At 39.9% G+C, this 20,687-nt stretch overlaps 1 protein-coding gene across 3 annotated transcripts in view; it reads left to right on the top strand.

The window, feature by feature from the left end:
- The window catches only part of SLIT3 (slit guidance ligand 3), a 473,826-nt gene that overhangs the window by 11,569 nt on the left and 441,570 nt on the right, over positions 1-20,687 (top strand). For all 3 annotated transcript variants that reach the window (XM_030284150.4, XM_030284149.4, XM_002189997.7), the window contains 2 exons: positions 9,959-10,030; positions 10,682-10,753. In XM_030284150.4, coding sequence (XP_030140010.4) covers positions 9,959-10,030; positions 10,682-10,753 — 144 coding nt within the window. The remainder of the gene's footprint in view (positions 1-9,958; positions 10,031-10,681; positions 10,754-20,687) is intronic.

Below are 20,687 nucleotides of genomic sequence, written 5' to 3'. Positions count from 1 at the left end.
GGAGTTTCAGTAACTTGAAACATCAGAATTCTGTGAAAAGGCTTTAGGAAAACTTGAGTTTTGTGCTCATTTAGCAAACACTGTGAAATCAATTCAGCTTTACTGCAGCAAGTAAAAATCCAAGAGTGGGGTGAGGATGGGGTACATGGAAGGTGGGAGTCTACTCAAGAGTGAAGAAAATTGCTTGTAAATTGGTTGCAACATCTGGTTGCTAACATCAAGTCAATACAACCCTTCCTTCAAAATTCATTTTACATATTAAAACTGTCCTACGCATTTTATTGCAACATTTTGGCTTCCTCTGCTCCTCAGTGGCCTCTGTAGACATGTTACAGTCAGCGTGGTGATGCTAGGAATGAACAGAGTTGGTGAAACTGGATGCTTTTTACATTAAAAAACCAAAGCCCTGAACAGCAACAAAAAGAAAAACCCCAAACATAAACAGAGATCTCTCTTACCTTTCCAGGAAAAGATCTGGGAAGGGTTTCTAGTCTGTGCATGTCTGAAAGTGAGCAGGGTGATGAAATCAAGGCTTGATTTTCATGCCAGGCTTCACTAAAATAATTTGTTTGTTCGTGGAATGTCTTTCCAAGTTACCAAAAATTTACAGCAGTGAGGAGCAGGTGTGAAATATTGCAAGTCTGAAATATCAGGTTGTCTGCATTAGTGAAGAGCACCCAAACACTGTGATCCATTCAGTCACACACTACACTTAAGTGAAGTACAAAACCAAAGCAATGTGTGTTTTGCTGAAGTTTGCAGCAATGCTTTTTGCCCAGATGAGTCCTGAAGTACAAACACTGGAGCACAGGCACATCTCTGTTGATATCCTGATGATGTTGTCCCTGTGGTAGGTGAGTGAAAATATGACCCAGAGAAAGCTTGACGTGGTGTGATTTGTGCCTTTGTGGCAGTCTGAGCTTTGGAACAGCACTGGGCTGGTCTGACCACCTGCAATCCGTGCAACCAGCTGGTCCTGCTGGACATGAAAGAGGAGCTCCAGTTGGAGGAGTTAAGCAGGAATGGCTAAACAAGATTAAGGATTCAAGAGAAGTAAAAAAGTGACCTTTTGTATGTGCAATTGTTAACCCTGGGGTTTATTTGTTAGTATGAATTAAAATGATGCTTGAGCTAATCTGACACAGAACTGTACTTGCTCCTCTTTATGATGTGCATATCCTGCCTTCTTCATATTAAAACCAAGTTTCTATAGCAGCTGTATTTTAAAGTATATTATTATTTTTTTTATGCTTCATATTTAAAGTTTTCTGCCATTCCCTAAACTCGCCCCGAAACAAAAGACAATGAATACTTGTTTTACCCTTTACCTTTGAAGAAAATGTAGAATCTTGGAATCACTAAGGTTGGAAGGGACTTCATGATGTCTCCTGGTTCAGCCTGTGCTCAAAGCAGAACATAGAATTCAGACAAAAAAATGCCTGTTTGGGTCTTGAAAACCAGAAATTGCCCCATGTAGTATTTTCAGTGACTTTTCCAGTGCCAAACAGGCTGCACTTTGCATTTTGTGCTTTTAACCTTTTCAAGGCAGAGGTGATCCTTGCCTGTGTTGGAGGTGTCAGGGTGAGTTTGGGCTGTATCAGCCTGATGTCTGCACCAGCAGCAGTGTCCTGCCTTCCTGCAGGCTTGTTCAGGTCAGGGGCTCTCAGGGGATGTTTGACTTGGTCCTCTGCCACTCCTGCCTGTTCCTCTCCTCTCGAACACAGGGACATGGGAGGCTGTGCTGGTGAAGGCTCTGAGCACCTCAGTCTCTCACTGAGCCATCACATCTTGTTTATTGTAATATTATTTCAGTTGAGGTGCTAGGGCATGGGGTGGACTTGATGATCTTGAAGGTCTCTTCCAACTCAGTCATTCTGTGGATTATTTTATAGCTGATGCACTGCCAGGAGCTTTTCTTGGTGACCCTTGCCAGCTTGAGCTCCAGATGAGCTTTGACTTTGCTCAGACCATCACTTGAGGTTTGGGTGGTGTTCCTGCACCCCTGGGTGCTGTTTGTCCTCTCCCTCCTGTGCTGAGCTCCATCACCAGGTGTCTCTTTAGCCCAGCTGTGCCAGCACAGCCTCCACCCCCTCATTCCTGCTGCAGCTCTCTGCCTTTCACCAGGACACAGGTGACACTGCCAGAGCAGATCTGCAACACATCAAGAGCAAGTTCAGGACTCTGGGGACAGAGGTGAAGGACACAGGAGTGTAAAATGTACTGTTAAACATTATGCTGTCAGCATAACCATTCCTTTTTGTGGATAATAAAACCTATGCACTCTAATAATTAGACAGGAATTCCTGGAGGCTGAGACAAACATGTATTTCCTTGGAAGAAGCAAAATATTTGAATTACTCAATGCATTATGCTGCTTTCTGTGGGCCTTGGTGTGACTTCCACTGCAGCCTGCTGTGGGGAATTCAGCCTGGAATTCAACTGCACAAATTGCAAAAAGTGAAGGGGTTTTTCTCCTGGATATTTCTTAACATCTGTAATTTACCAAAATTTTTTTTTTTCTTATTTTTATAAGGATGAGGGCAGAAGTGTGTTGTCTGCAAGCAGTTCCAGATCATTTGGACACTTAATGTATGTTATTAACCAAGCACCACTGTAATAGGCTTAAGAGTGGACAGCTTATTCACAAAATTAGGGCACTTAACCTTGAAGGTCCGTTTTTCTCATTGTTCAGACAGAAAGAAAACAGTCTGACTCATACCTGAAAGCCTTCTCTAATCAGAGCAGAGGATCTAACCCTTTTTGAATTAAAAGCTGTCGTGTAGGTGTGTTACAAAACTATGATGGACTGCAGCATGGGATTTGCACACTCCAACTATTGTGTGGCTGTATAATTGCTATTTAAATTTTCCTGAGGACTGAAACTAGCCAGGGTCACACACGTGGTATCCAGTAACCACAGCAAAAATTCAGAAATAGTGATTTGGTTGTTACTCTTGTATAAGATGTCCACAGTGCTGGATCCCAGTGTTTCTGTGTGGATCTGTGCAGTTCTTGTTGCTGAAACAATGCAGAATATTTGGACAGCACTGGTGCTTGTAGCAGGGCTTGTTTTTTCTCTCTTACTGTTTCTCCACCTGTGGCTTGTTCTTACTGCAGATCAGGGAAGGGGATCTGTAGTCTCCAAGCTGCTGGTTATAGTTTGCAGTAGGGTCTCCCCTTAATCTTTCTTTAATTTAAGTTCAACAAACCCAGGTGTTTCAGCCTCTGTTCAAATGTCATCAGTCAGCTTCCTGAGAGTCTCTTTCCTGTCCTGAGAGCCAACACTGACCCAGGATTGCAGATGGGCTGTCAAAAACCCACAGGACAAGGCAGCAGTGAATTCTTCCAAATTCTGAACCCCCTCTGTCTGTGGTTCAGGTGGCCTTTGCTGCTCCAAGGGCCTCTGCTGGAGTTTTGGGGCACAGTGGGACTCCAGGAGAATTTGCTGCAAAGCATCTTCCTGCTGGTGCAGTACCCCACCTGTGGTTGTTGCATGGGTTTATTTCCTCTCAGAGGGAGGGCTTTGAATATTTTTCTTCTATTGAACTAAATGATGTGAAAGGTTCAGAGAGTGCCAGTCTTTCTACAGCTCAGTAGAAATAAAAATAAATTCTCATGCTCCTTTGCAAAGTTAGCTGATAAGAAGAAAGAAATAACTTGAGTCTTACAGAGATGAAATGTACTATTTTTTAAAAACTGGAATTACCTCAGCTGAATATATGATTTTGAAGTTTGTCTTTCCTAAGAAGTGATGTTCATACTTGCCCATGTGATTTGGAAACTAGTGGAATTTGTGTGTTTCATAAAACCCAGTCGCAGGAATTCATTTCCTGCATTGCAAAACTTGAGATGAAAATATGTTCAATCTGAAGATATGCAGATTGTGCTGCCAGAGGGCTTCAGGATAGTGTTATAATTGAGTAGTTTATCACAGTAACTTTGAAGTTCTTGGATTGAAGGCAAAAGAGAGAATTGCCAAGTGCTTTCTGTTGGGAATTATGGTCATTTAAGGTTAAGAGGCTGGTGGCAGTTCATACCCATTAAAGAAAATTAGCTGCACAGCAGAAATCCTGGAAAATGGTTAAAACAATAAAACAGACACTGGGTGTGTGAAGACTGGAAAGGGCAGCCAGAATCTGCTGTGTGGGTACATTCACACATGGGAGTGCATTTTTGTCTCTTTCCTGGTCCTGGTTTTAGCGTGTTCCCAAACCAAGAACTAAAGCACTCCTAAAGAACGGGGGGAGGCTTTACTGGGCAGCTTTTTACTTCCAGCCCTGCAGATAGCTTTCCTAAAAATCAAGAAGCTTTTCCTTATGGCTTTATGTTTCTGGAGAGCAAGAGATAGCCAGGTCAAGAGTGAAAGAATGCATTGCTGTGGAAAATACAGGTTTGCTCCAGCTCAGGTGCTGTGTGTTACCTGGGGTGGAGACTGGGGATGGGGAAAACAAAGCACAGAGAAACTTCCAGGGGATGGCTCTGTTGCCACTCAGGATGCTTTGGGCTGACAAAGTCCTTTAGCAGTGCAGTGGCACAGAAAAAAACTCATTTCTCAGGAGTGAGGGCTGCTTTAGTTACATGGAGGAATTGGGCTAATGAAAAACACCAGTAACTCCTTAGAGCCAGGAATCTGGATTAATTCATTATCACTTGGATTTTAGCTCCCTTGTTTTCAGTGCTGACTTGCCATTTAAAATAAACCCGTGGTACAGATTAATCGTAGCAAGGGATGTGTGCTGTCACTTCAAAACAGGTGCTCTTAAGTTTCTTGGAAAATTATTTTTCCTCTGTTTTTCATGAATATTTGGAAGTCCCATGAATCATGTCCCAGGTGAGGTTTGTTTTGATGGGAATTCTAGATGGTGTGTTGGATCCTGACCTGTTTTTAGAGGGAACAAGAGAGGTTTTTATTAGTTCCTAAGCTTTGTTCTGTGACACACAAATTTTATGCATTCCTTCTTGGAAAATACAAAAAATGAGGTGAAGAGAAATTAATCTTCCCTGTGGATTGTGGGGTGCTGGTTGAATCAAGATTCCTTTCAGAGTGTTGGGTTCTGGGCTGATTTGTTTGTCCCTGCTGTGACACAAATGCGTGCAGCTTTGAACTGATGTGTGGTAACCACTTTGAAAATGTAACAGGAACAGAAACTCAACTTTGTGTTTGAGGTTCTGTGACTAGAAATGAATATTTACCTTACTTAGGAAGCAGCTGGACAGGAAAGAATCCTAGTGCTGTTTAACTTGGGTAAGAGCTGTTTTTTGAAGTGTATGGCAGTTCATTTTTCCTTAAATACAGTTTCCCTACTGCTCTTATTGAATTCTTTATTGATGTAAATGAAGAAATATCTGAGGACTGCAATTAAGTCTGGTGCCCCTTCTCCTTAGATGGCAGGTTGTTTTTGTTTTCCATGGATTTTCATTTTGTGTGATGTTGTCTTAGATCAAAGACAAATAATATTAATTAGAAAATAAATATTTTTCAAAATACTGCCCATCTAGGACTTGTGTTTGTCACTGAAATAAAAAATCAGCTACTGCCATGAAATTATTGGGCATCAAGGATCTTCAGTTTTGTTGTTAGGAATGTCACTGTTTGCCAGATGGGCACCTGAGAATTCTCTGAAACAGAGCAAATTTGTTGTTCTTGAGCACTTATTGATAATAAATGGCTTTAATCAAATGCAACAACTGTGTTCCTTCTAAAAGGGAACTAAATTTAGGAAATTTCTTTTCTGACTAAAAGGTAATAGAATTAGGCCTGAAGTCTGGTAGTTTTTCAGATCAGAAAAAAACATTTAAAAATTGAGTTTTGTTTAAAGCACAAACCAGAACCTTGTCTTAAAGCAAACAGAGCATTTGCAGTAAGAACATCAGAATGAGTGTGTTTTGTGTGCCCAAGAACTTGTGCCCATGTATCAGAGCTGCAAAACCAAACCATGGCAGAGCTGGAGAGACAGAACTGGTTTGTGCTTTAGTAAGACTCTTCAATTTGCCTGGAGAAGTACAACTGGGCAACCAGAGCTCTGAAATGAGCAGCTGATTAAAGGACCACAAACCCAGAGTCTTGAAGATGCTGAGGAGTTAAGTTAGGGATTGACCTGCGTATGTTTAAGATTCACAACTGTGGTGAGGGCCCAAACTTTATTATCCAGATTATGTTGGATACTATAATGGAGAGAGAGGGTTCAGATGGTAGCAAAATAACCTCTGACTACAACAGGAACTTGCTGCAATCTAGTAGTGTTGCTTTGAATCTTTGCATCCTTGTGTCTAAAAGGATTTGAGCGTTGTATAAAGGTATTTTATTTATACATACCTACAGAATTACTGAGCTGAAGATTCTGCAAGACTTCAGCATCTGATTGCTGTTGTTATTGGCTCTTCTGTGAGAGCTGCTCTGCTGGTTGTGGGGGTGATGGGGTGTCAGAGTCAATCCTGATTTGGTGCATCAGGGAGGGGAAGGAGGCTCCGAGCTGTCCGGGATGGGGGGCTGCGATTGCCAAGGCTGGAGAGCCCAGAAGGCTGAAGCACAAAGTCTGAAGAGACAATTGGTTTTACTTCTCCAGTCATGAACTTCATCCAGTCCAAAGAAGAGGGTGGGGGCTGAGGCAGCATCCGGATGTTTTGGAAGAGTTGAGTGGCTGGACAGAATAATTATCAACTGAAATTTAAATGATGTAGCAGAGGAAATCTGTGCACTCCTGGCACGCTCCTGGGAATGTTGGTGCTTTAAGACATTGAAAAGTCTGTCTTAAATTCACTTGATTGTCTTCAGAGAAGAATGAAAGATGAAGCAATTCAGAGGAATTATTGCAATGAAGCAGGATTTGCTCCAGTTGCTCCAAGCATCCCTGTTTGTAATAAGTGTGTACGTTGTGTGACTCAGTCTTCAGCATCTACAAAATATGTGTTGAATTAAATTGTTATTAGAACATAGCAGGACATGTTTATGAGTAAAGCTCCCTTAATAGCTCATCTGAACTCACTTTCATGATGTCTTGTACCATTCTAGTCCAATTCATGTTTCTATTCTCACTGAAATAATTCCTTCCACGTCTGTTTTCTTAAAGCTACCACTGTAACTGCACTGTTCTTAGCATGCTTTATCCTGCAAATTATGCTAAAATAAATTAATAAATTGACAAGGCAGACCTAACGTCAAGAGCTTTACCAAAGCTGGTATAGATGTCATTTCTGATTTCTTTTAACGGAGTGATAATCAACTTTGCTGCTGACACTCCAGAAGAGACCTGTATTCCTTAATGGAGTTTTCTGAGATGTTTTTAATTGATTAGACTATCTTATCTGAATGTGAACTGACCAAGAGTAGTAGCTGGTCCTATGGGATAGATGTGTTGAGTAGGATTCAAGATCTTCTTGGCCCAATATACTACCCAAAATGCAGGAGTTCTGCACAATAAGAATATTATGTAAAATTATTTCATCTGGACATAGATATGTGTTGAAGTGAAATATAAATAAATTTGCCTGCATGGTATTATTTTCCTCATATCTTAGACACAGATGATTTCTTTTCCAAGAAATCTGTTTGGTTCCAAGAGTCCTTTTGAACACTGATGTGTTTGAAAGCCAACCAAGATTACATGTTAAGGTTTAGCTCTTTGTAGTTGAAACCCACTAGTGAGCCCATAATCAGCTGCCAAACTTTATAAAGGAAACATAAAATATTATGTTGCCCACAAATACCAGCTGTAAACCACTAATGTCTGCATTAGTTCAGTAACTTCAGAGTCACAAAGTTTAATTGACTAATGGGGTAACCTGTGGCAATCTGCTGCTTTGCAGCAGCATTAGACCTACTGTGAACAGGAGGAGGAAATTTTACATAGTTCATCACAGTTTTAGTCTGTTTTTCTTCAAATGGCAGATAAGCCTTGAGGCAGAGCATGTTGGAAAAAAGCAAATGTTCAGAAGGTAAACACTGTTTTTTAAAACAGAGGCTGCAGTTATGGTTTGAGCAGAGTGAACTTCGTGAGGAATGTTTCTCTTAAGGTTAAGGCATGGTGCAAGTAATTGGAATAACAGAAATGGAAACCTTTCACTTAGACACTAAACTTTGTAAGTGATTAATAGGATGATTGATATTGTGTATACAGGATAGGCTGTGCCAATCTGCAGGAGTAGAGGAAAAAGCGATCTCAAGATATGTGCTGATCAAGGAATGTTGAAGTCTTTCAGAACAGAGAGCTGCAGATTTCTCCAGGGGAAGAATGTTGAGTGTTCCTGGGGAATTGTGCTCGTGTGTGGGACTGCTGTCTCAGACTGGGTGTGGTGGAGATGTTGCTGTGTGGATGGCAGGAGTGGTGGTTCTGCATGCACTTGCTGAAGCCAAGTAAAGCTGTGCTGGGATCAGGTCTTACCAAAATACACAAAAAGCGGGGCCATGGACACGGTGTTGCTCCATGTCCCTTGGCTGGCTCCTCTCTGCCTTGGGGGATTCCAACCAGCTTAACGCTGTGTTTTGCTAGAGCTTCTCTGAGATAAAGGGAAAGCTTGTGATGGAATGCCATGAAAAGCAGATGGGGAACAACATGCAAGTCAAACACCAGCTATTTACGCGTTGCTTACTCCAGACGTAATTCTTTCCAGTGTTTCTTGCAATCAGCTCACTGGCACACCAGTGAATAGTTAATGATGCACCAGGGTAGAAGAACTGAGCTGAGAGCAGAAGAGGAAATTAAGCTGGAAAATCTGAAGGATGTAAGGCAGTGATTCAAAGGTATTCTTGGGGAAAAGCATGAGTCAGTCGAGAGGATAAAGACAAATGGAAGAGAATGGCTGGCACAGGCTGTGAAAGTGCCCTGTACAGGATTGGTGGTTTCTTTTCTTCAGTGAACCTTTTAAAACACAGCTGACATAAGTCAAAGAGAGGTACAGGCTGTCTTGTTCATATAGCTGAAACACAGGGACCTTTTTTCCCTCATTTCCTTATCTTTATCCTTACTTTCTATCTGTGCTTTCCAGACAGGAGAATATTTATTGTATTACAAAAAGGTCTCGTGCTAAGATGCATGAACTATGATGCTTTGGTTTGTAAAATCTGTTTATAATCCATTTTACGACTTACGGATTTTATTAGTATTATTTTGATGTCTGTCAATAACCATTAGAAGTAGATTCCAATATTCTTAAACACTTATTTCTGTGCTCTAGTGCATTCCATACTGCTTCAATCCAGTTACGGTCTTGTATGTTAGTCTCATAGAAAGATTGATGTCAAATGTTTGAAAAAGTTATGCCAAAAATATTATACATTTTGTGTCTACATGCCATATTTTTGATGGCATGAAGACCAGAAAGGAAGACCAGCTGTTTGTCTTGTCCCTGTTGGATAGCACTAGGTCAGGGAGAACAGTGCTGAAAGCCATGAAATAACTGAACAGGACTGAAAACCATTAAATAACAGGATGTTCTCAACTGGCAGAACTTCAGGGGTTCTTGGCAAAGGCAGGTCTAGAGGGGAGAAAATGGCAAACCAGGTCCTGTGGCACCAGTGAGTATTCCAGACAGCTGGGTAGGGGCACACAAGGAGTCACTGAACTAAGCTGTTCTCTTTTCAGGCTCTGTGTGACCAAAGTTTCTGCAGCAGGTTGGATTCACTTGGGTTTAGAATAATAATTTTGGGGCCCTGTACACTTGTTTCAGGTGTTTTGTACTAATTGGGTCTTGGGTATACACAGCCCCTTATGGAATTGTAGTCTGAGGGGGAAAGAAGCATAGAGTGAGCATTGACACTAGAAATGGGAGAAACTTCATCTGTGAGAACAACATAGAGGAGGAGGAGGCAAAATGCATCAGGATCAATGACTTGCTTCTTGAGATTTTAATGCAGATGTTTGTACAGTCTGAGCAGCTGGTGGATGCAGGTACTTTCTGGTAATGGAATTTTGGGTGTCAGTTATAGTGTCTGAATACTGCTTGCTTTTTTTCTCTGCAGGGATCTAGAAAAAAATAACATCACAAGAATCACAAAGACGGACTTCACGGGGCTGAAGAATCTTCGTGTCTTGTGAGTATAACACAAAACTAGTAATCAAATTCTAGTAATTTTGGCACATTATTCAGTTGTTGGTGTTTTTTTAAACCAGGCAACCTGAACAGTTTTTCATGTGAAACAGGAAATTTTAGTTTTATACTAAAGTCACTGTAGTTGCAGAGCTGTCCTGCTGTTTCTTACTAGCTTTGAAGAAGCCATGTGCTGAAGATTTTGGTCTGCTTTGCAATCACTCATGCACTTACAGAGGATTTGCTCTAGAGCAAGCATGGAATCTGAAGAGTCTGGACAAAAAAATTACATTGCCATTGAGTGGGTTCCTGTTTTGGGCTGTAGAAGTCAGTTATCTCAATTATGGCACAAAAATATCCTAGAAAGATGAGGAATGTCCCAGGGATGTAATGACCAGCACCTTTCTGAGCAAGATGTGGTTACAGAAGTTTAGGAACAAAAACGTTTACCAAATGAGGTGGTCAGGAGGAAAATTTGGAATCAATTTCCTCTTAGTGACCAAGAGAAACAGTGCTTCTCTGCCCTAATTATTTTAATAATCTCCAATTAAAGCTGACATTGATACTTAGGTGAAAAGCATTTTGATAATGTTTGAAGAGAAGTGGGGATGCTTTTATATTTTGTTAAACTTAACTAGTATTTCTGGAATTGCAGGCACTTGGAAGAAAATCAGATCAGTGTGATAGAACGTGGAGCTTTTCAGGATCTGAAGCAACTTGAACGGCTGTAAGTATCTGTATTTATACCTATGGAAAAGCTGCACATTTTCCACCTCACTGTTAATGGTCATCCACAATATATAATGATAATAAAATTAACTTTCTTTAAGAAACAGAGATGAATACCCACCTAAATTAAAATATGCTCTTAAAGGCAGCTGAATTTACATTACATGATAGCTAGTACTTGAAATTAAATGTAGAGTGGCTGCCAAGAAAATAGAACTGGAAGTGAAACCAGAGTCTCAATAACATTACCAGAAGGACATTATCTGGGCAAGTCTTGAAATTGATATGTGGGGGAAGGATTTTTTTTATAACAATTTAATATTATTGTACATTTTTGTATTTTATATATGTCTATGCTAATGGAAATTTAAATTTTCTCCTTTGAGAACCACAGTATTTCTAAAACTGCCTTTATATTTAGTTTTCTGATTTGCTTCATTTCTTCTGAAGTAGCATAATGCCAGTGATAGCAGTGGATTCCAGGGTATCATGGAAGACTTAGTGGAGGATGGATTGTAGATTTCCTCTGCTTTTGATAGCAATTAAGTTAATTTCTTTTCTTTTTTTGGAGAAGGTAAATATAAGAGATCTCAATCTGGAATCAGTTTATAGGAAACTCCTGGCCCTGCAGGAGTATAAATTTAAAAATTAAAAATTCTGCATCCAATTGCTGCTCTTATCTGGGTGTGCTCCTTTTCATCATCATTAATTCTGTCTGTTTATGGTGAGAGCAGAACAAAATGTCTGTAAAACTGAACAACCTTGGAGAATTGTTCTTTGTTAGAAGTAGGTGACCAGAACAATATCACAAGCTGGTTTGGAATGCAGGTCTTTTATGCTTGATTGGTAACTGTTATCTGCAAGGCATTTCTTGTAGGACTTGTTATTTTCCCATTGATATTTTCTAAAGCAGCTTTCAAGAGTTAAGTGCCCACTAGCAATTATTCAAGAGAAGTCTGGAGTATTGAGCTAATGCTGTACTAAAGCTGTTTCAGATGATCTCAGGATTAGATTTGTGTCTGAGTTGTTTAATGAGTGTGTTGAACATTTAAAATTAATTTACCCAGTACTTTTGTCATGAATCAGAAAGCTCCATCTATGGCAATAAGGGAGATGAGTCTTAAATTCTGATTATAACAGATTTTCTCCTATATTTAATTAGAAAGTACTTTCAGGTGCAGAACTTTGCCATAGCTGATTTATTTCAGAAAAAAAAAGCCCACCTAGCTTAATTTTCTAAAATTAAATATAGGCTGACATTGTAGAATAGTTTTTTTCACATTATGTATCATCTTGAAGTGTCAGTATCCTAACTACCAAGTCCAACTTTAAGCTCATTTTATATACATGTGTATACATATATAAATAACTCTTTCTCATACCTATATTTAGATAAAGGTTAATGCAGCTTTCTCATACCTATATTTAGATAAAGTTAAATTAGTTAAAAATAAGTTAAATTTTGAAACAGTTTTGAAAAACTTCCAGGAGAAAGGCTGGCTATGGGTAGGCAGAAACAAAACTCAAGTGTCATCTGTGTGTTTCTGCAGAGCCTGCTCTGCCAGCAAATGAAAACAATATATATTGTGAAAGCAGAAGGCAGGAAATATGATACCTTTAATAGTGTCTCTTTAAGTCTGTGATGTTTGAAACTCTCAGCTTTTTTTTTTTCTTCCCTGTACGAACTCTTAACTTGGCCTGTTCACCATACTCCATCTCTTCTTCTCTTTTAGGATTGCCTGTCATTAAAATATTTCCTAAATTAATGTAGTATGAAAAGGGGGAGGTCTGGAAACCAGCAAATTTTTTTGTATTTTAGCTTAAATAATTTTTAGGACAAAACTATAAATCTGGGTTTTTTGCTATGAGTAGGCTTTGGAGAATGGACTGTGGAAAGTTTGGCGTAACTCAAAAAGGCTAAATTGCAACATTTTAGGTAATATTAAAGCTATTTTATTAAGTATTCTCAAACATTGCAAAATTTTAATGAAGAAAGTATGTTGGTTGCATTTTAAAAAACCTGGCTTTTTTCCATTTAATTTCTTTCAAATAACAAATAAAAATCACTTGCATTGCTTCGATTTTTGGAATAATGTTCTTTTTTTGATCTATTGAAGTGGATGCAAAAGTAATCATTAACTTATTTTTAAACAAAGCAGCTGTACTGGGTCAAACTTTAAAGAACAGGAGTAATTTCTATTCCTGGCAAAATACGACATATAAAATTTTTCATTCAAAGGAAGAGGGGAAGTATGTTCCACTCCTCTCCTCATGGTAAGCTTCCAAAGGGCTTAGGCTCAGGTGAATATTAGAACTCATTTTATTTGCACTTTGGACATTGAAGCACTTCCATTGTTATTATCTGAGCAAATTAGCAAAATTTTGTTTGACATGTCTTGTAAAAGTAAACTTGAAATAAAATGTCTTTAGAGCTGATACCCACTGCTGCCCAATATCCCATGGGGGTGGCCCTCCAGTTACTTGGATTTACTCTGAATTTTCTTTTTTTGGTGGGACATTAATGCTTAATATGCAAATAAAGGAGGATATTGTCAGAATTGAATATTGGCTCCATAAAATCTGGCCATATCAGTTGAAGAAAGAACATCATGCAAGGTATCTAGAAGTGACAGACAGAACAAATGAAGCATTGTGGAAGTGGAAGGTAGAAACCACTTCTTTTTTTGGCATGTTTCTACTTAGCACGTGGAAAATGAAGGACTCTAACCCAAAATTCAGTGTGTTCAGTGGAAGTTCTCCTGAATCCTAAGATCCAGAATCCTGAGAAAGACCAGTGGTACTCACCACAGTGGAAAAGCCAAAATGTTTCCAGTGCTTTCATTGCAGTAAGGTTGTACAGCTTTATTCCAGAACATAAAGATTAGTGGTGAGGTAGCTGACCCCTATTTTGGATTTTAGCATTTCAGTTTTATGCTTTGCTATTAACACAGTGTAGGATTTTAAGATAAATTATTATGAAATTTCACGTGCCAAGAGGATCAAGAGGCGAATTGGTGGGCCTGAAAGATGAACTGACATTTCTTCCAGAGCCAGATGTATGTCACACATTTATGTGAAAAATGAGGCAGGATATAAGACACCAACAGATCCTGACTTTTCCACGGCCAGCTGCCAGAAATTGTCACGTAGCTCTGTAATCTTCAAAAGAATGGACTTTGGCTGATGGCTGCTTCTTTCTACTCAAATTAGTGTCTTTAGCAAGCATAAAAGATCTCAACATCTGAAAACACTAAAACTGTGTTTTTGTTGTTTAGGGGAGGGGGGAAAATGTATAAGCGTGGCCAAATCAAATCTTCTCAAAGTTGGGAAAAATAATTAGCTCTAAGAAAGTAGCAAAAAGCTAGAATTCAGGTTTTAACCCTGGTATGGTTTTGGTTTGGTGTGTGTGAAGACACAGGTCAAAATGGAAATTATGTTTGATTTCTAACTGCAGTGATGCTACTGTGCATTGAGTCTTTGTAAGCAGCTTCCCAAATGCTTGATTGAGGTTTTAAAGTGTATTTATTTGGCACAGTGCACTGTAATATTGCAATTAGTGACCAAAGATGCTAAGGAGAGGAATAAATGGTTATGTGGTGCTTCACAATCTGGATTTCATAAATTGAGATTGGACAGGCTTTAAATAAATCATGTAATACAAAAAGCATCTTCCACAATTCCCATGCTGCGTGGAGAGATTGGTAGGTGCTCCAGAGTAGCAGGAAAGAAATAAAAGTGTTGGGCAGCTCTGTGCTGCTGCAAACAAAAGGCAATCCCTGGCAGCACAAGGCTGTGCAGTTTGGGTGTTCCTGCTGGGGCTGCATGCACCACACATTTCATGGGCCACATGGGAGCTGGCAAAGAATAAACAACACTGAAATTCAGTTTGTGACACAAACTGGAGGTGTGTTCTGGTCTCCTGGTTAGAAGGATAGATTAGCACTTAGTTCTTGAGCTGCCTGTGAGCTAAGCAATATAAAGCTCATTGTTGCATTGGCTGATGCTGCAAATTTAAGTAATATTTATTGATATTGGTTAATATTTAATAGTGTTGATACCTTTCCCCCCCACATTCTCTGAGAAATTATTCCAGTCGTAAATAAAGGAGCCCTGTAACCAATATTTGACCAAGCTGTCTCTCTCACCTTGCATTTTCAAGCAAATTTAACATTGCTTTTCAAACGAGTGTCTGGGTGACTGTTTACATTGTGAGAAGTCCAACATGAGGAGCCAGAATGTTTTGGGTGTGAGTATCTGACAGGGTGTTCTTTGTTTTATTCCTGGATGCTGATGGGACAGTAATGGAGAATGGAGCACTTGGTGCTGCAGAATTTTTATAGAATTGAGTCCCTTCCATTCATTTCTACTCTCAAGTCTGGGATTTGTTCAGGGCTTCCCTTTCAGACAAATCTCTGAAAAATACATGGTAGATTCATGAATTTATTTGGGACTAATTGTTTTAGTTTGCATGGGTAGAGTCTGACTTTGTTCAAGAATTGTGTTATTTTGTAGTGTGGCTTTGCAGTTTCTAGGGGCTATAATGCAGTTTTTACTGCTTAAGGGCGGGCCATGCCATCATCACTCCTACATCTGCTGTTTTCTGACCCTGATAGCAATAGAGTAGCAGTAACACCCTCATGGAGCAGCTTTCCATGTTCACAAGTTCCTTCCTCAGATTATTGCCCAGAGTTGCAGTTTGATCCCGCTCTGGAGGGAGGCTGGATCAGCACTGGGGGTGTTCACTTCCCCTTCCTGCAGAGTGCACAAATCACTCTTCAAAGGCACCTCCACTGAATACACCAACCCCCAGCAGCTGAGAAACCCAGGTGGAAAAGGTGGAAGGCTGGCAGAGGTGCAGAGGGGGGTGATCCATCCTTGCCCTGTGTGCAGCTGCAGTTGGCACTGCTGGAAATGGGATGTGGAGCTGGCTGGGCTGTAAATCAGCCCCAGGAATGGAGATTTGCTGATTTTCACCTGTTGCAAGGAACTGAACTGCCTCTCTTTCCCCAGTCTAATTCTGCCCTAGCTGACCACCTCTTAGTCTCAGGGATGTGCTGTCCTTTCCCTGGAGAGGGCTGAGGTGCTTTGGCAAGCCCTGCTGTTTTATCATGCCTGGAGCAGAGGAATTTAGTGGTCTCCCAGCTGCTCTTCACCCCTGCAGGAGCTCACACTGGATATCTGACTTTAGAGGAGACCTGGCAAGTCACCAGTAAGGAATTCCTGCTTCTTATAAGACTTGCTTAACAAAAGCCAGGCAAAATCAGCATCTTCCATGAGGAATGTGAATGATAACAAGAAGATAAAATAATAAATACAAGATTTATTCATGAGATATGATGGAAACTGCTATGCAAGATGCAAATTGCTGAGCTGTGTTGTTGATATTTTACCTTTAGAATCTCACAGGACAGAACCAGTAGTGAGGACAGAGTAGCTCTTGTGGATCTATATGGGGCAATGTGTGGCTATAAATAAAAGGATAGAATAGTAAAATAGATATTGGCAGATGGAATGTGAGTGGTGCGCTTGTGTCAGCCACAGGGGAGGAACGCAGGTATTGCCTCCAGTCTCACCTTGGCTTGAGCTGACAGCTCACCTTGGTTAATTCTTGGAAGGAAGGAGGAAGCTCATTAATTATTGCTTTTGATTCAGCATTATGTGCTGCTCTTGGCCCAAACAGCCAAAATAAAAGTTCCCAGGATATGGCTCACATGCTTCCCTTATCTGTCAATACTGTGCACTGGCTGCTCTGGAAGATTTCACTGAGATGTGTTTTTCTTACACTATTTAAGTGCCAGTAATTGAGAGAAACGTCAGTCTGTTGTGTGAGTGATGTATCAGATATGGTCAGGAATGATTATTGTTCTTTTTTGTTTAAAGGAGCTCTCTTTTTGCTGTTCCCACACTACAGAGATACAATCAGTATGAAACTGGGGGATGAGAGAGATTTCCAGCTATTAGTACAAAAAGTCATTTTTTCTGCAAGGGAATGTTGCAAGATGTCTGGTACATACATTTCCATATAGAGTCAAGATTCTCACAACAGTTCAGGGTGGGAGAAAATACTTGAGTAAGGCCTAGTTCATATGGTGAATAAAGTATTCTGTCATTTATATTAATCTTTCAGAAAAAAGTGTTCCCTTATTTTGGTTGTAGTACACTGATAGCGACCAGGAATGATAAATTATTTTCCATGTACTATGAGCAGTAAATGCACATCCCATAAATGAAGCATACTTAAAGCTTTAAGACTGTCTTAACATTTTTATAGTCCAAAATACGTGCATTTCCCTTTGAATTTTGTTGATTTCATATCTGTAGCCACCAGTTTTCTCAGTAATTATTCCTAGCAACTCGCTGAATCTTCTTCAAAAGATCTGCCACAGGGCTGAGGTAACTATAATCTTGCAACTAGAGAATTCATGCTATTTTTTAGAAAAGCCAAATAAAAAATTGGTTTTCTTTTTTTTTTTTTTTTACTTAAACTCTAATAATCTGAATTCTGTTCATGGTTAAAACTGAGTAAATCTGTACCAGAATAACCAAGTGGTCTATATTCACACAGAGACACTCCTGTAATGTCCATGCCTCAGTATCTCAAGATTAATTAGTGTTTATATTCTCCTGCCAATAGGGGCTTGCAGGTAGAACTTGTTTATTTTTTGGGAGACAGAGTGGTTCAAGTGTAAGTATAGATCACTGGTGGAGTAAGATGATGGCGAAACAAAAAAAAAACCCTAAAAGCTTGAAATGACTTCTAGAAGCAAAACCTGGGTCATTTTCAGATGCCCCCAGTCTGTGTTTTGCTTGTACAGAAAACCACTGTCCTGTTCAATGTCTTAATAAAGCTGGCTGTGGTTCTGTTCTAAGTATTTCAGTAGTTTAAACCACACTGTGAAAAGGTCAACTGATTTTTAGAAGCATCACTGGGAGCAACATGACTTATAGAAGTGTAAGGAAAAGCTGGAACATGAAAAAATATATCTGGGGCTTTTTTTGGAGGCAGACTTGCTCCTTCTGGGTAGTTGGAAAAGAGAAGGGCTCAGCTGTGTCATGTGCTCTGATCAGGCTGGTGCCTCAAATGAGAGGCATCTGTGGCTTGGATCTTGATGCTGGGGTTTTTTTCCTTATATTAAAAATCATAACTTTAGTTTTTATTTAAATTAATGGAGCATTACTGCAAGCATTGAAATATCTATCTTTTCTGTACAGGTGAGCTGGTGTGGTGTGAATACAGGTTATGCGCTTGAAAATATTTTGTATTTCTTACCATCCATTTAGAAAAACCTAAAAATTGCCTTTTCCTTTTCCTATGACCCTGTTGAAATTATGGCAAGCTGTCAATTTGCCAAAAAATTTCTGCATTTGCTGCACTTGATGTTTCAGGACTGAAAATAAGAGCAGATGAATTGAGGAAATCAATCCCTTAGCCTGGCAAAACTTGTTCCACGTGTCAGCCGTGTGATAATGTGGGTTCCTGCACCCCAGACACTTCTATTGGAATTGTGCTTGATGTGAGGGGCACAAACATTCTAAAATGGTAAAAATTTCATCCTTCTACTATTGATGAGTGCCTTGGAAAGGGGTAGGGCTTGTCCACACGATCTGGTGGTAGAATGGAGAAAACCTGGTAAAAAAGGAACCAGAGAACCTTGATCAGCTGATGCTTTGTTCACTACCTGCTGCTTTGGGTTTCTACTGGACCATCTTTATTTAGCAAAAAAAAAAAAAAAAACAAAAACCAAAACCATCCAAATAACAAAAAAAAAAAAAAACCAAACAAACCACACCAGAAAAAAAACCACCACCCAAAAAAAAAAAACAGTTAAGCCTGTGTTAGCTATAAATTAGTTCAAAGATGAATCCCTCTCGCTCTTTCTTGTCCATGAGTTTTGTCCAAGAACACTATTTCTATGTTTATTGTTGAAATAAATTTTAAAATGGTACAGTAGCTGTCACTTCCTTGCCCTCTGGGGACTATTCAGTGAATGAAATCGTTTTAGGAAACAACTTCTTCTTTGAACATGTGTAAAGGTGATATTTTCTAATAGGATACGTGCAATTGGAAAAATGATAGTTCCTAGTTACTGCATTTATGTCCTGTGGGCTCCTAGAGGGCACTAATAACATCAAATTTCATGGCTTGCTCTGTCTGTAGCACGTAATTATATAGTTACACATTACTCAGCCATTGCTGGACAGCCAAGCCCTTGGTTATGGCTGCTTCAGGAGCAAACCTTTTATTTCTTTTGCAAACATTATTAAAAAAATAAAAAATTAAAAATTGGCCCCTCTTTCCAAGGGAAGCCATTAGCAGCTCTGTCAAGAGGCCAGCACAGGAGGAGTCCAAACACAGGAAAAGTTCAGGGGAGGCTGAGGGCAGTAGCCAGGAGCAGGATGCAATGCTTCAGTGAGAGGGTTTGGTTTGCATTAGTACCTCTGACCAGGGCCACAAAACAGCCAGGTTTATTTTAACAACATGAAAATAAATGAACCCGATTTCATCAAAAAGGTTTTTGTAATAGGTCACTGACCCACAAGAACTCATAGAAAAACAAATTTGGGTCTCATTTATGCAGACAAGAGGTTCTGTAACCGCAGGATTCTTGAGCTCCCGAGAGCAGTGGTTACAAAGCAAGTGGGATAAGGACACTGCCACTGCAGTCTGCCATAATTCAGCTGGAATAGCTGATCAGCACTGGACATTACATCAGACCTTTTAAACATTATTCTTTTCTGTGGCTTGTTTGTTTGATTTTAGCAGGTTTTTTTTTATACTTGGTGAAGATTTATGAGGGTATTTGCTTAAGCAAAACACTTAAGGATTTAGCAGTCATTTCTTCCAGATCTGTAGGAAATGCTTAAGTGTCTGTGTTACTGCTGGGTAAGAACTGCTGCATCTGTGGTCTGGAATTATTTGGGTGAACTTTATTTATCTTAAATAATTTCATCAAAAGGGTTTTGCTTCTTTGAGCTTCCTCATATTAGAAGGATTATGCTGCTTGCTGTCCCAGAAATACCATAAGTGTTGGCTGAATTTCATGCTGTGGAGCACAGCAATCCTTAAATAATCCTGCTGAGCAAAACAATGATGAATTCAAAGCCCTTAACCTCCTTTTGTTCTTGGAGAATACATTAATATGTAGGTCTTGAAGTCTCTCTGCCATGGATCAGATCAGTCCAGTCTTGACTTTGCTTTTCCTGTGGCACAACTCCATTTTAGCTGTGTCTGTTGAACTGGAGCTCCCCTCAAACTGCACCTTCCTTCCACATGGAGCAGAACAAACCAATCCATGTTGGTTTATAGGTAACTTCATGTTAGTGTCATGTTCTCCGTTCTTGGAGATAAACTCTTCTCTGGATCTTTCTGCTTGTGTCAAGGTGGTCTAATATGAGGATCCCCCCCCCCAAAAAAAAAAAAAAGAGGATTTTAGGGTTCATGCAGGTGTTATGGATTCCCCATGTTAATTTTCATACTTGTATTTGGTGGCTCTGAGTGGAACAGATGTTCTGCAGTATGTTAGGAATACAGCAGAGAAATGGGAGCTGCAGGGTGCTGAAACACCTCAGAACAGCTGACCTCTGCATTTGAAAACCTTCTGGGAAAGCAGCAGTGGGTCAGGGTAACTATCACAGAAGCTGGGCACTCTGTTTTAGACAAAGTGGATTTTGTTGTTGGTTACTCTGTGGCTTCACAGGAGATGATGTCCTTTGGCTGAGTTGTGACAGGTAATTGCACTGCTGACAGAGCAGTAGAGACCTGTTTGAGTAGGGAAATACCTTATTGGTGTTGGCTTTTTGCTTGTCACATTGAAATCAAGCGTGCAGTGTGCTCTTTGTGCCACTTCATCATTTCCTTATTCCATTCCACTGGCTTGGGAGGCTGGAGCCTTTTCTAAAGCATCCAGTTGGATTTCAGCAGGAGATGATCC

This window comes from Taeniopygia guttata, chromosome 13, assembly GCF_048771995.1.
Source record: "Taeniopygia guttata chromosome 13, bTaeGut7.mat, whole genome shotgun sequence".
Taxonomy (NCBI): Eukaryota; Metazoa; Chordata; class Aves; order Passeriformes; family Estrildidae; genus Taeniopygia; species Taeniopygia guttata.
Note: the sequence above shows the minus strand (reverse complement) of the source record. Positions and strands in the feature narration are given on the sequence as shown.